At 41.8% G+C, this 14,719-nt stretch overlaps 1 protein-coding gene across 1 annotated transcript in view; it reads left to right on the top strand.

Moving 5' to 3' along the window:
- Positions 1-286: 286 nt before the first annotated feature.
- Positions 287-14,719, top strand: part of BAALC (BAALC binder of MAP3K1 and KLF4) — an 87,655-nt gene continuing 73,222 nt past the window's right edge. Inside the window, exon 1 of the mRNA XM_056522539.1 lies at positions 287-1,060. Within this exon, the coding sequence (XP_056378514.1) occupies positions 865-1,060 (196 nt within the window). The 5' untranslated portion in view covers positions 287-864. The remainder of the gene's footprint in view (positions 1,061-14,719) is intronic.

Here is a 14,719-nt window from a genome sequence, read left to right on the forward strand (position 1 = left end):
ACGTACATATATTTATAATATGGTGCATTTATATTCCAGATAGGCAGTCATGTCCATAATATGTAACGTGTACATGTTGTGATGATACTGATGTGATGTCTGTGAACGCTTTACACCAGGGATTACCCATCAGTGCCCTGAATCGATAAGGCAGCACAATGGAGGAGGCAGCAGAGGTGCGAGGTCTCTGCAGGGGGAGAGGTGTCTCCTGCACACGTGTAGTAGCTGCAATGAGTGTGTAATGACATCACACAGGGGCGAAGCTCTGCTACATTTCACTGGGAAAAGCTACAATCCGTAAAACTCCACCTTCCTCACGTTATGTTGGTGACACCAGCACAAAGAGCTCCTGCATCCTCCTCACATCCACAGGCTGCAGCCAACACTGGAGGCATCACATCCTCCTGCATTACTAGGAGCTGAGAGCCAAAGCTACAGACGTCAGCAGTCTTCATTCTCCTACACTAAGGAGGGGTGGGCTATTGGGACCACTGGGGAGGGCAAAGAGCAGGCACTGAGCCCACTGAGAAGATACAAACCAAAGAACAGGAGGAATAGGATACAGGAGAGTCTATTCAATGCAGACACAAAAAGCGTCACAATGGACTGCAGGAAGCAATGAGGCTACTTTGTCGCTGTAGGAGCCTCTATTGCACTTCAGTATTGTCGTATTACAAACAGATAACATGTGTCTCATAGAGAGTCACTGCCTTGTGTCTGCACACAGGAGGTGGACAGAGATCTGAGGAGTCCTGGGCTTCTCTGGGGTCTACCTACTCTGCTATAAAGGATACCGATCTGCAGCTTATTTCCAGTATTCGAAGACCGAGATACATCTTCCTATCCAGCTGGATTAAGGAGACTATGGGCTGTGGAGGAAGTAGAGCTGATGCCATTGAACCTAGGTATTATGAGAGCTGGACAAGGGAGACTGAATCCACCTGGCTGACCAGCACAGATACTGAGATCCCACCAGCAGCAGCACTGGGACATTCATGCCAGGATGACCATAGTTCAACAGAGACCGGTGTGAGGGACAAGAGAGGATCGATTCACCATGGTGAGCCTATTCACGCTGTCACCCCATCACCACCATCATCATCCTCATCTTCTCCACCAACCTGATGTTCTACTGCTGCTGTACATCCATGTCATTCCAACTTATTGTCCCATCTATGGAAAACTTCTCCAGGAGCAGGACGCTAGTGTAGTGTTGTGTTATCAGGTCTCTTTGTATGTATAGACTACTAAAGTGTTAGAACCAGGTCTATACTTACAGCTTTAGCTGCCCTAGGCACTCGGACTGCATACACCCCTTTAGGGTGATTCCAGGAGCATCGGAATGTTTTCATGCAGATTTGTCCAAATACACAAGTAAAGCCGCATGCAATACATGCAGTTTTTTTTTTTTTTTTTGCAGATTTACAATAGATCTAACGCCTGTGCATAGAACCTGGTGAAAACACTCACAAATCTAAGACTCGTAGCAAATCTGACCCATGTGCCGTGTGGATTCAACCAAAGGGGGAATTAGATTTTTCCCTACAGGTCACAGCAGCTATAGAAGTATCTATCCCAGAATTTATACATACAAGGGAGCCACTATGGAGTTTGGACTATTTTTACTACTAATAAATTGACTATAGGGTTCGGTTATTGTCTTTTCCAAGAACCTGTTGACAATAATCTCCCACAGTCTGTGGCAGTAACCCCCCCTCCCAAATACATAACCTTTTCCTATGTGCAGAGTAACCAACATTTTTTTAGAAAGTGGAGAGGTCTCCTCAAAGAAAGTGCCTACTATGCACAATGTATGGTGAACAAATCCATGGCACAAAATCTGGACTGGATAAGGAGGTGGTCTTCTCTAACACGGGGTCTTTTGGAGAGTTTATACTGTATTTTTGTTAATATACTCTTATGAAGCCCCTGAAAAACATCACTTTATCCTTTCTCATTGCCTATCCATTGTTTACATGAGATTTGCTAAATATTGACCAAAGGGTTACTAAGCAAACATAAGCTAAGTGACTACATACACAGATACATTGGCAAGCTGTAAAAAGGATATTCCTACCTATACGAGCTAGCACAGGGTCATTGACCTCAGTGGCCTGAACGTAGTCAGCTGGTGACTACATGGCCTGCTGCAATTTTTAGTTCAAGTGAAAACATGTATATGTTTGGCAGATAACCCAAAAATAGTCACTAGCTGAGTATGTTTGGGCCATGGTGCCTGTGCCTGTCCATAGTCATATACCTCGTCATCTTATTTTTGCAGGATGCCAATGTATATATGTGACATGGAAGACACAATTGGGCGTGAACCCACCCTAGCATGAACCACTTGTATGCTATTTTGTTGCTGAATTGCTGTATACCATAGATATATATATATAGACTGTGCTTTGTAAAATTCTGCGATAAGAGGGGTTAAGTGTGTTATGTTATATCTGAGGCTCCTGTTTAATTTTAGAATTAAGAATTTAGAAGCGTTAGGGACTCGAGATAGATGGTCATCTGTTTTCCCTTTCATCCTTAACCATTTGAGATAGGGGGACCCTTGGGATAACCTCTTCAAACAGATGATAAACAGATAGATAAATAAAAGGAGAAAAGACCGCAGCACACAGAAAATCTTCAGTGCAAAAAAATTGTGTTTATTTCATCTTCAGCAAGAAATACAAAAGGTGCAACATTTCTATAGTCTCACACCACCATCTCCAGGCCTGAAGATGGTGGTGTGAGACTACCGAAACGTTCCACCTTTTTGTATTTCTTGCTGAAGATGGAGTAAACAACAGTTTTTTGCACTGAAGATTTTCTGTGTGCTGCGGTCTTTTCTCTTTTTATTGAAGTTGGGGTCCTTAACCAAGTCTCCTATGCTTTTCTGGATTTCTATTGTACCAGATAGAGTCACACAAATAAATCATGAAAAAAGTGTATACATACATCATCATATACATGGGAAACACAGGTGTATTAATACGGTGCTTAAATTACGGCCATATTCGGCTTACTATCCCAAACACCTTAATAAGGTTCTGATTCTCACTCAGGACATCTGTGCAGGGGATTAAAAACAATTAAAGGGTACCTATCATCAAAAAAACTTTTGATATAGTGTTGATCAAGCCTAATGAATATCTTTCTAATTGGTTTGTATAACAAAATTTGCATCCTTTATTGTTTTTGTTTTTTTTTACTATTAAAAAAGTAACCACTAGGGGTCTCACTATCAAGCCTATGTACTGATTTCGGACTCATACAAAACAATAGACACAGTATTGGGAGGATGTTACACTGAATTTTATCTACTGTCTAGTGACACCCCAATATCCAGTGCAGGCCGTAAAATATAAACTCCAAACTAATATTTCAAAAACCAAAGAGAGCACAATGGAGTCATTTAAAAAAAACGTATGTGCCAAATATGCACAAATTTTATTATTTTCGTAGAAGATATGCATAAATAAAAAACATGTATATGCAAGAAAGAGGAATACAACAATAGATGGTGATATCACCGGCTCTGCACAGAAAGAGATCAAGGTACATAAATAATGGAATATATCCCAATTCAAATATAAAAGGTATATGCGTATAAACAGATGGCATAAGCCCATCTAAAGTACATATATGTAGCTATTGCACATTAAAGGATATTGCACATAACAAAGGTAGCTCATATATAGAGCTAAACAGTGTAAACATTTAGAAAAAGTGCTATGTGCATATAACAGCTGCCTGTGGATGCAGCATAAAGGGATACAGACCTAATAGCAGCGTATAAACCAAAGTGCTGTGCACTGGCAGAGACTGGGATAGCACCACTCCAACGTACTTAGCTTGCAAATTTGGCGCCAAATAGCGTGGACCGTCCCACCATGGTAAGGTGACCTCATTCTGGGACGGACCCTATACTGTGAATATGCCTCTGTGTGAACAGTACAGCAGGCATGCAAGGTCTGAAACATCCAAGGTACCTTATATACACCTAATAGAGGTGGGTGGGGTGCAGGAGCCAACATGGAGGTAGCCACTCCCCTGTATGTGTAATACAACCAAAGAATAAGTTGGCCAGCACTATTGATCCAAACTATTGTAAAAACCTGGCTTGCAGGTGCAGGCTGCTGGGCTAAATATACAGCAACAGGAGAATACAGCAGCACACTGCCAGCACAAAGATATAGATGAAACATGAGTATACAGATAAAACATGAGTATATAGATAGAACATGAAAAGCTATACAGCTGTAATGCAATAAATGAAGATATGAAACTATGAAATTATGAGGTACTTAGCTTGCAAATTTGGCGCCAAATAGCGTGGACCGTCCCACCACGGTAAGGGGACCTCATCCTGGGACGGACCCTACACCTCATATGAAGTACCTCATAATTTCATAGTTTCATATCTTCATTTATTGCATTACAGCTGTATAGCTTTTCATGTTCTATCTATATACTCATGTTTTATCTGTATACTCATGTTTCATCTATATCTTTGTGCTAGCAATGTGCTGCTGTATTCTCCTGTGGCTGTATATTTAGCCCAGCAGCCTGCACCTGCAAGCCAGGTTTTTACAATAGTTTGGATCAATAGTGCTGGCCAATTTATTCTTTAGATAGATAGATAGCTAGACAGATAGTATCAGAAAAATGGGCAGCACTGTGGTTGTGAAGGTGGTGCACGCTGGAGCTACCTGGTCAGGGTCCAATAAATCCGTAATGAAATCAGCAGCATGTGAAGCAATGTGGCTTTATTCACCAGACATCACAGATGCGACGTTTCAGCCATCTCTGACGGCCTTTGTCAAGCAGTGGTTTGTACAAAGTGCACGGTATATATATCATACAGGTGGTGACTGTGATAGCCTGGGTGATGTAGGGTATGGGGAGTGTAGTTGTGTGGTTATTAAAGGTTGCTTGTTAACTCTTGCTATTCGTGACACCAGGGTGAGGGCTCCTCAATAAAGCTTTTCCTACCGCCACCCTTCCCATGAGCAATAGAGAGGTAGATAATAAGAATAGATTGTCCACAACCAGAGAGTTTTCTGAAACAGTATTAACTTTTACTGAAGGTTTTCTGCAAGCTTCAATAACATAACGGTCTCTAAACAACAGCTTTTCTTGGAGATTGACAAAGGTTGGGACTTTAGCATTTGGAGTCTTTTAGTACTGTGCCTTGTTCCACTGGATTTAGGGGTTAGTTGCGGTCCAGTAGTCACGCTAGCAGTAGCGGGGATTTAGATCTGAACTTGCGGTTTTGGTTCCGCTGAGGCCGGGAGGTTTTTGAGGCCTAGCGTGTCTTTGAAAGTTGCATAGCACCGTCCTGTTAGTCCGGCATCCACGAGAGCAGCAACCCAAGAGAGCGATCATTGGACGCAGCTCCCTTATATGGGCAGGGGCTGGACTAACGCTAATTGGTCCAAACGGATGTCAATCACCTTTACAGAGATTTGTGGGTGACACGTGACCTAAGGACCTCCTAAGGTCCTCCAACATACCATAGAGGTTATTAGCATGGTCACATGACCGAAGGTCCTACGGCGCTGAACAAGGTAAGTACTATACATTACTATAAAATATATATAATTATTAAACATATACATATATATTATTATTAAAGATAGACTTGAGGAGAGGTGACTAGGGGCTGTCCCACCATAGGAACCCTACCTGAACGTAGTTACTCTGACTTTGGGGACCTCTACACTAGGTATGGTATGCAATACAGTACCGGGACACCACATGACTAATTAGTGTTACAATGGAAATCAATAAACAGACATAATGGTGACAAAAACATAGGATCGCATGTCACAGAGCAAAATCAAACATAATATCACACTCGGAGGTCTGGGCATCGCCCAGACCTCCGAGTGTGATATTATGTTTGATTTTGGTCTGTGACATGCGATCCTATGTTTTTGTCACCATTATGTCTGTTTATTGATTTCAATTGTAACACTAATTAGTCACCACCTGTATGATATATATATACCGTGCACTTTGTACAAATCACTGCATGACAAAGGCCGTGAGAGACGGCTGAAACGTGTAAATCATTGGAAATCAAGACCATAGGAACATCAGCTAATAATTTTCTTTCTTCATTTCATCCATTTTTATGGTTTATGGATTTTTTTTATTACTTTCAAAATTATTAACATATTTATTGTATAGACTATAGAACAGTGGTGTCCGAGCATTGACTCTCCAGCTGTTGCACAACTACCACTCCCATCATGCAGGAAGGTGTGGAATAGAAAAGCCACAGGTCAAGCAGGATTGGTTTAACACATCTGGAGGGCCACAGTTTGAGACCACTGGCTTAAAACAACTAAAGATCTTCATGATCTCTAGTCCAGATCTGAGTTTGTTTAGTCATTGCTGGTTGCATATTGTTGCAGGATGTTGGTATTGTGTCAAATCACCTAAAACCTATATGATGTATGAAGTTGGTGCCAGAGTTAAAGGGGTACTCCGGTGGGGGAAAAAAAAAAAAATTCAACCGGTGCCAGAAAGTTAAACAGATTTGTAAATTACTTCTATTTGAAAGTCTTAATCCTTCCAGTACTTATCAGCTGCTGTATGCTCCAGAGGAAGTTGAGTTGATTTATTCTGTATGACCACAGTGCTCTCTGCTGACACCTCTGTCCATGACAGGAACTGTCCAGAGCAGGAGAGGTTTCCTATGGGGATTTGCTCCTGCTCTGGACAGTTCCTGACATGGACAGAGGTGTCAGCAGAGAGCACTTTGGTCATACAGAAAAGAAATTCAAAAACAAAAGAACTTCCTCTGTAGCATACAGCATCTCATAAGTACTGGAAGGATTAAGATTTTTAAATAGAGGTAATTTACAAATCTGTTTAACTTTTTGGCACCAGTTGATTTAAAAAAAATTGTACCCCTTTAAGTGGTTACTACTTGGAATATGGAATTGGTAGCTGTAAAATAAAATGTAAAATTGTCCTCTGATTTTTATGATATTCAGAATGTTATTTATACATTTTTTTTGCTTCTGTTAATTTTATTATGGCAGCACAGAGTATTTCAGTTCTTGCATTATAAAACAATGACACGTTACATCAGATTTGCCGGGAGTGTTTCTTTAACCCGTACAGGACCTAGGGCGTATGGATAGGCCTTCTGTACCTGGGTCTTAAGGACCCAGGGCGTACCTGTACCGCGATCCCCCTTATATTCCGGGTCACCGGGTCACCATAGACCCGTATGACCCGGAATCGGCGCAAATCGCAAGTGTGAATTCACTGAATTGCGCCGTGAATTTGCGCTGATCGCCGACATGATGACCTCCCTGGGCATTTGCACGGGGTGCTTGCTGATCGATATCAGCAGTCACCCAAGTCCGGTCGGCGCAAATTCACGGCGCAATTCAGTGAATTCACACTTGCGATTTGCGCCGATTCCGGGTCATACGGGTCTATGGTGACCCGGTGACCCTGAATATAAGGGGGATCGCGGTTGTCTAAGACACCCACGATCCCCCTGTAGTGATAGGAGTGAGGTGGCAGGGGTGCCACCCCTCCTATCCCTGCTATTGGTGGTCTAGACGCGACCACCAATAGCAGATCAGGGGCGGGGGGGGTTTACTTTCATTTTCCCTGTTCTGCCCACCCACAATAGGCGGGGCAGAATGGGGAAACGACGGGGACCGAACGCCGAAGATCCACTTACCCGTCGGTGGAAGCTGCAGGACGGGATGGGCGGCGGTGATCGGCGCGGGCGGCCAAGTCGTGCGGCAGAAGAGGACGGCTCCCTGGATCCGACGGAAGCCGGTAAGTTGCCTAGCAACATCTAGAGGGCTACAGTCTGAGACTGTAGCCCTCCAGATGTTGCAAAACTACAGCTCCCAGCATGCCCAGACAGCTGCTGGGCATGCTGGGATTTGCAGTTTTGCAACAGCTGGAGGTCTAGAGTTTAGAGACCACTGCACAGTGATCTCTTTACTGTAGCACTCTAGATCTTGCAAAACTACAACTCCTAGCATGCCCACACAGCAGTTTGCTGTCTGTGCATGCTGGGATTTGTAGTTTTGCCACATCTGGAGGTCCACAGTGTGGAGATCACAATACAGTGGTCTCTATCTGTAGCCCTCCAGATGTTGCAAAACCCAGCATGCCGAAACAGCTGGGAAAAGTAGTTGCATACCTCTAGCTGTTGCATAACTAGATCTCCCAGCATGCCCTTCGGCGATCAGTACATGCTGGGATTGTAGTTTTGCAACAGCTATAGGCACACTGCTTGGAAAATACTGAGTTAGGTAACAGAACCTAACTGAAGGTTTTCCAACCAGTGTGCCTCCAGCTGTTGCCAAACTACAACTCCCAGCATGCACGGTCTGCCAGTACATGCTGGGAGTTGTAGTTTTGAAACAGCTGGAGGTTTGCCCCCCCCCCCCCATGTGAACGTATAGGGTACATTCACACGGACAGATTTACAGTAAGTTTCCTGCTTCAAATATGAGCTGCGGCAATTTTTTGGCCACAGCGCAAATTTCTAGCGGGAAGCTCACTGTAAACCTGCGCCCGTGTGAATGTACCCTAAAAACACTACACTACACTAACACATAATAAAGGGTAAAACACTACATCTACACCCCCTTACACTGTCCCCCCCCCAATAAAAATGAAAAACGTATTGTACAGCAGTGTTTCCAAAACGGAGCCTCCAGCTGTTGCAAAACAACAACTCCCAGCATTTCTGGACAGCCACTGACTGTCCAGACATGTTGGGAGTTTAGCAACAGCTGGAGACACCCTGTTTGGGAATCACTGGCGTAGAATACCCCTATGTCCACCCCTATGCAATCCCTAATTTAGTCCTCAAATGCGCATGGCGCTCTCTCACTTCAGAGCCCTGTAGTATTTCAAGGAAACAGTTTAGGGCCACATATGGGGTATCTCCATACTCGGGAGAAATTGCGTTACAAATTTTGGGGGGCTTTTTCTCCTTTTACCCCTTATGAAAAGGAAAAGTTGGGGGCTACACCAGCCTGTCAGTGTAAAAAAATAAAAAAATTAATTGTACACTAACATGCTGGTGTTGTCTTTTTATTTTCACAAGTGTTAAAAGGAAAAAAAGACCCCCAAATTTTGTAACGCAATTTCTCCTGACTACGGAAATACCCCATATGTGGGCGTAAAATGCTCTGTGGGCGCATAACAAGGCTCAGGAGTAAGAGAGCACTATGTACATTTGAAGCCTAAATTGGTGATTTGCACAGGGGTGGCTGATTTTACAGTGGTTCTGCCATAAACGCAAAAAAAGAAATACCCACACGTGACCCCATTTTGGAAACTAAACCCCTCATGGAATTTAACAAGGGGTATAGTGAGCCTTAACACCCCACAGGTTGGATGGAAAAATGAAAAAAATAATAATAATAAATTCACTAAAATGCTGGTGTTACCCAAAATTTTTCATTTTCACAAGGAAAATTAGGAAAAAAGCCCCCCAAAATTTGTAACCCCATATGTTGATGTAAAGTGCTCTGCTGGCACACTACAATGCTCAGAAGAGATCCATTGGGATTTTGAAGATAAAATTTGTCCGGAATTGAAGGCCACGTGTGTTTACAAAGCCCCCATAGAGCCAGAACAATGGAACCCCCCACATATGACCCAATTTTGGAAACTACACCCCTCACGTAATGTAATAAGGGGTACAGTGAGCATTTATGCCCCACAGGTGTCTGACAGATTTTTGGAACAGTGATCCGTGAAAATGAAAAATGTAATTTTTTTGTTTGCACAGCCCACTGTTCCAAAGATCTGTCAAATGCCAGTGGGTTGTAAATACTCACTGCACCCCTTATTAAATTCTGTGAGGGCTGTAGTTTCCAAAATGGGGTCACGTGGGGGTCCACTGTTCTGGCACCACGGGGGGCTTTGTAAACGCACATGGCCCCCGACTTCTACTCCAATTAAATTCTATCTTCAAAAGCTCAATGGTGCTCCTTCTTATCTGAGCATTGTAGTGCGCCAGCAGAGCACTTGATATCCACATATTGGGTATTTCCATACTCAGAAGAAATGGGGTTACAAATTTTGGGGGTCATTTTCTCCTATTACCCCTTGTAAAAATATAAAATGTGGGGGAAAACCAGCATTTTAATGAAAATATTTTTTTTTCATTTACACATCCGACTTTAGCAAAAAGTCGTCAAACACCTGTGAGGTTTTAAGGCTCACTGTACCCCTTGTTGTGTTCCTTGAGGGGTGTAGTTTCTAAAATAGTATGCCATGTGTTTTTTTTTTGGCTGTTCTGGCACTATAGGGGCTTCCTAAATGTGACATGCGCTCCAACAACCATTTCAGCAAAATTCGCTTTTCAAAAGCCAAATGTGACTCCTTCTCTTCTGAGCATTGTAGTGCGCCAGCAGAACACTTGATGTCCACACTTGGGGTATTTCCATACTCAGAAGAGATGGGGTTACAAATTTTGGGGGGCATTTTGTACTATTATCCCTTGTAAAAATTAAAAATTTGGGGGAAAACTTGCATTTTAGTGGAAAAAAAAATCATTTTCACATCCAACTTTAACAAAAAGTTGTGAAGCACCTGTGGGGTGTTAAGGTTCACTGGACCCCTTGTTACGTTCCTTGAGGGGTGTAGTTTCCAAAATAGTATGCCATGTATTTTTTTTTTGCTGTTCTGGCACCATAGGGGCTTCCTCAATGTGACATGCCCCACAAAAACCATTTCAGAAAAACTCACTCTCCAAAATCCCATTGTCGCTCCTTCCCTTCTGTGCCCTCTACTGCGCCCGCCGTACACTTGACATACACTTATGAGGTATTTCCTTACTCGAGAGAAATTGGGTACACATTTTAGGAAGATTTCTCTCCTTTTACCCCTTGTAAAAATTCAAAAACTGGGTCTACAAGAACATGCCAGTGTAAAAAATTAAGATTTTGAATTTTCTCCTTCAATTTGCTGCTATTCCTGTGAAACACCTAAAGGGTTAACAAACCTTTTGAATGTCATTTTGAATACTTTGGGGGTGCAGTTTTTATAATGGGGTAATTTGCGGGGCATTTCTAATATGAAACCCCTTCAAATCCACATCAAAACAGAACTGGTCCCTGAAAAATTTAGATTTTGAAAATTTTGAGAAAAATTGGAAAATGGCTGCTGAACTTTGAAGCCCTCTGATCTCTTCCAAAAGTAAAAACATGTCAACGTTATGATGCAATCATAAAGTAGACATGTTGTATATGTGAATCAATATATAATTTATTTGGAATATTCATTTTCCTTATAAGCAGAGAGCTTCAAAGTTTAAAAAATGCAACATTTTCAATTTTTTCATCAAATTTGGGAATTTTTCACCAAGAAATGATGCAAGTATCGACAAAGTTTTACCACTAACATAAAGTAGAATATTTCATGAAAAAACTATCTCGGAATCAGAATGAAAGGTAAAAGCATCCCAGAGTTATTAATGCTTAAAGTGACAGTGGTCAGGTGTGCAAAAAATGGCCGGGTCCTACAGTGAAAATTGGCTGGGTCCTTAAGGAGTTAAACACTAAACATACAATTCTGCTATCACACTGTTAAATCTTTTTGCTACTGGAATAAATGTTGTTTCAAAACCCTTATCTTAGAGGTATGGTTAAATCACGTATTATATCTTATACCTTACTATTGGAAAGTACTAAGTTGCTAAAAATATTCTTCATTGTTGGCTGCAGAGCTATCATCAGTTCTACAAAGATTTTTGGTTTTGAAATATTTTAAAAATCCTAGTTGATGTTTGATACAGATTAACTGCTGGATATAAATTTACCGAGAAGCCTTTGTCTGCTATACTGGATAAAATAATGATTAAATTCTACATAATATTTTTAAACATGATTTTAAAACCGACATGGTTTGTCAGATTTATAAGGTGATTTTAGTGCTCGTACTGCTTTTCTTGAGCCCCTAAGAGTCCCTTCCTTCGTGAACAGCTGTCATTCATGTTCTCTGTTTAAGGGGCAGTTTTCACACCTGTACTTTCTTTCCGTTACTTTTCTGGCAACTGCACCTATTCCTCTTTGCTATAGTGCCAGAGACAGTGCACTGGAATGAATGAATTAATAGAACTTTACCGGAGGGATTATTTACAGTACAGCGCTATAGATGGCATGTAGGGGAAGAAAGCGGTTATTGATTCACTGGCTTTGCAGCATGCTTCATGAGCAGAACAGAAAACAGCAACAGTGTGACAACAATAAATAGTTATATCATCAATGTAGCCCTGGTCTAGGCAGTGAACTGCAGCCACTGATGATGATAATGATGATGGCAAGCTAAAGAGATTGAGGAGAGGGGATTACAGCAAGGAAGGGGTTGCATCACAAAAGCAGCCCTGGTCTAAGCTGTGAACTTATGCTAAATATGATGGCAAGCTAAAGTAAACTGCTGCTGATGACAAGCTTCATAATGAGAGCTCTCAGAACTTTATGGGTTGTCAGAGATAAGAGAGAATGCATCCATTAACCTATAAGACACAGTGTGGACTCTATGAAGGAGACAGACTGGCATGCAAATTGCATGCACACAGTCCAGGTTTTCTCTTATGCATAGCACTTGCTGAGCCCTTCCCCCAAATTCATGTGTTCTGTCTTGTTCTCTCAGCTGCTAGAGAAAAAATTTAAGGTAGTACAGGCAGTAAACAGCAGTGTCCCCTCAAGTAAATACATCTGTAGGTAGGTAGCCAGAAATGTATGCTAGGTATCCAGGTAGGTAAGTAGGTAGGTAGGTAGGTAACCAAGTAGCTAGGTAGGTAAATAGTTAGTTAGGAAGGTAGTCAAGCAGTTAGGTAACTAACTAGGTAGGTAGCCAAGTAGCTAAGTATGAAAGTACCTGAAAATAAACAAAAGAGACCAACGGGGGGCGCCTTGGGCATTACCACAATAACAATCGGTAGTTATGTGACAGAAGGCGTCACTAGGCAGGGAATGCCCTTAAGTAATGGCTGCTTACCAGAAGCGAATAGGAAATTCGCATATCAACCCACACAGGGGTTTCCCAAGAAGTGGAGAGCCAGCTGCAGAGCCCAGGTCACAGGAGAAGGGATAATCCAATCCTGATGAGAATCAATGTATGGAGCAGAAAAAATAAAAATAATAAAACATACAGAGATGACGTGTTTAGGGGGAGCCACCCCCTTCCTCAGATCTGACTGATCTGAGTAAGGGGGTGGCTCCCCCGAAACACGTCATCTCTGTACGTTTTATTATTTTCATTTACTTTAATAAACCACTACGGTGTTTTACAATATTCCTGACTTGGATCCACTTCTTACTTGAACCAGCAGCGCCGTTGAAAGTATGAAAGTAGGTAGGTAGCTAGGTAGGTAGGTAGCCATGTAACTAAGTTTGAAAATAGGTAGGTAGCCAAGTAGGTATCCAGGTAGCTAGATAGGTAAGTAGATAGATCCAATAAAAAAAAAAGCTTTCAGCAGCATTAATGGAAGCAATAGTGCTTTATTAATCCATGTTTAGATGCAATGTTTCAATTGCAATATTACGACTCTGAGCATGCCCAGACAGCCAACAGTTGTCCAGGCATGCTAGAAGTTGTAGTTATGCAACATCTGGGGGTCCACAGTTTGGAGACCACTGCTTTACACTACAATGAACACTATAAGGACAGGATAAAAGCTTTGACTAAGCAGCATCCCAGTGAATTTCTCTTACTTTCAACAGCCTGGGGCCATGTGCACGGAAATCTCCGCCACGCTCTATTGCCTGCATTTGCATCATATATATGTAAATGGTAAATACATTTATTATACAGTAAACCTGACAGATAATGTAGAGTGTTATATATATATATATATATATATATATATATATATATATATATATATGTAGGGCCCTTATAGTGCCTTGCATAAGTATTAGCCCTTTGGACTTTTCTACATTTTGTCATGTATAACCAAACCACAGATTCAAATTTATTTCATTGCAATTGTATGTAATGGATCAACACAAAACAGTCCCTCATTTGGATGTGGTGGAAAATATTACATAGATTTCAACATTATTTACGAAATATTTCAAGATCTAAAAAGTGTTGAGACTTATGTATTCACCCCCTTTACTCCTTGCAGAAATCTGATGCTGTCTGCAAAAGACTTAATGAGTACCTCTCATGATCTTGTTAAATGTTATAATCCTCCCAGTTCACTGCCCCCATCATGATAAACCTTTATGTTTATTATTTTTTTAGTTTTCTACCTTGATATTGCTCTGTATTTTCTGCTCAGTCAGATTCACAGATGGGGAAGTGGCGTTCCCCAGCAGGTGTGACATCATCTGAAGCCATACAGGGGAGAACTTCCTCCCTCACTCTGCTACACACAGCCCAGAGCAGTTCAGTGTGTGAGATGAGCTATGATTGGATAGGACTGAAACCCCCCTCCCCCCTCAGCATTTCCTGATTTTGGACTTCTGCCAGGCCAGCAGGAGTCTGAAGTCTGTGCAAGAGATGAGGGGGGGGGGGGGGTATGCACTGGACAAGTAGGGACACACCTAGTGGCAGCTTTTTTAAACACAAATAAAACATAGAACACTTCAAATTTTGTACACAAAGTACATTAGAAAGATTTATTATTTACCATAAAGGAGTGCAATAGCAAGAATAAGTTTTAATTAGAGTGCCCATTTAAGACTGGGACAAATATTCATGTTTCAACAGA

The sequence above is a fragment of the Hyla sarda genome, chromosome 5, assembly GCF_029499605.1.
Source record: "Hyla sarda isolate aHylSar1 chromosome 5, aHylSar1.hap1, whole genome shotgun sequence".
NCBI lineage: Eukaryota > Metazoa > Chordata > Amphibia > Anura > Hylidae > Hyla > Hyla sarda.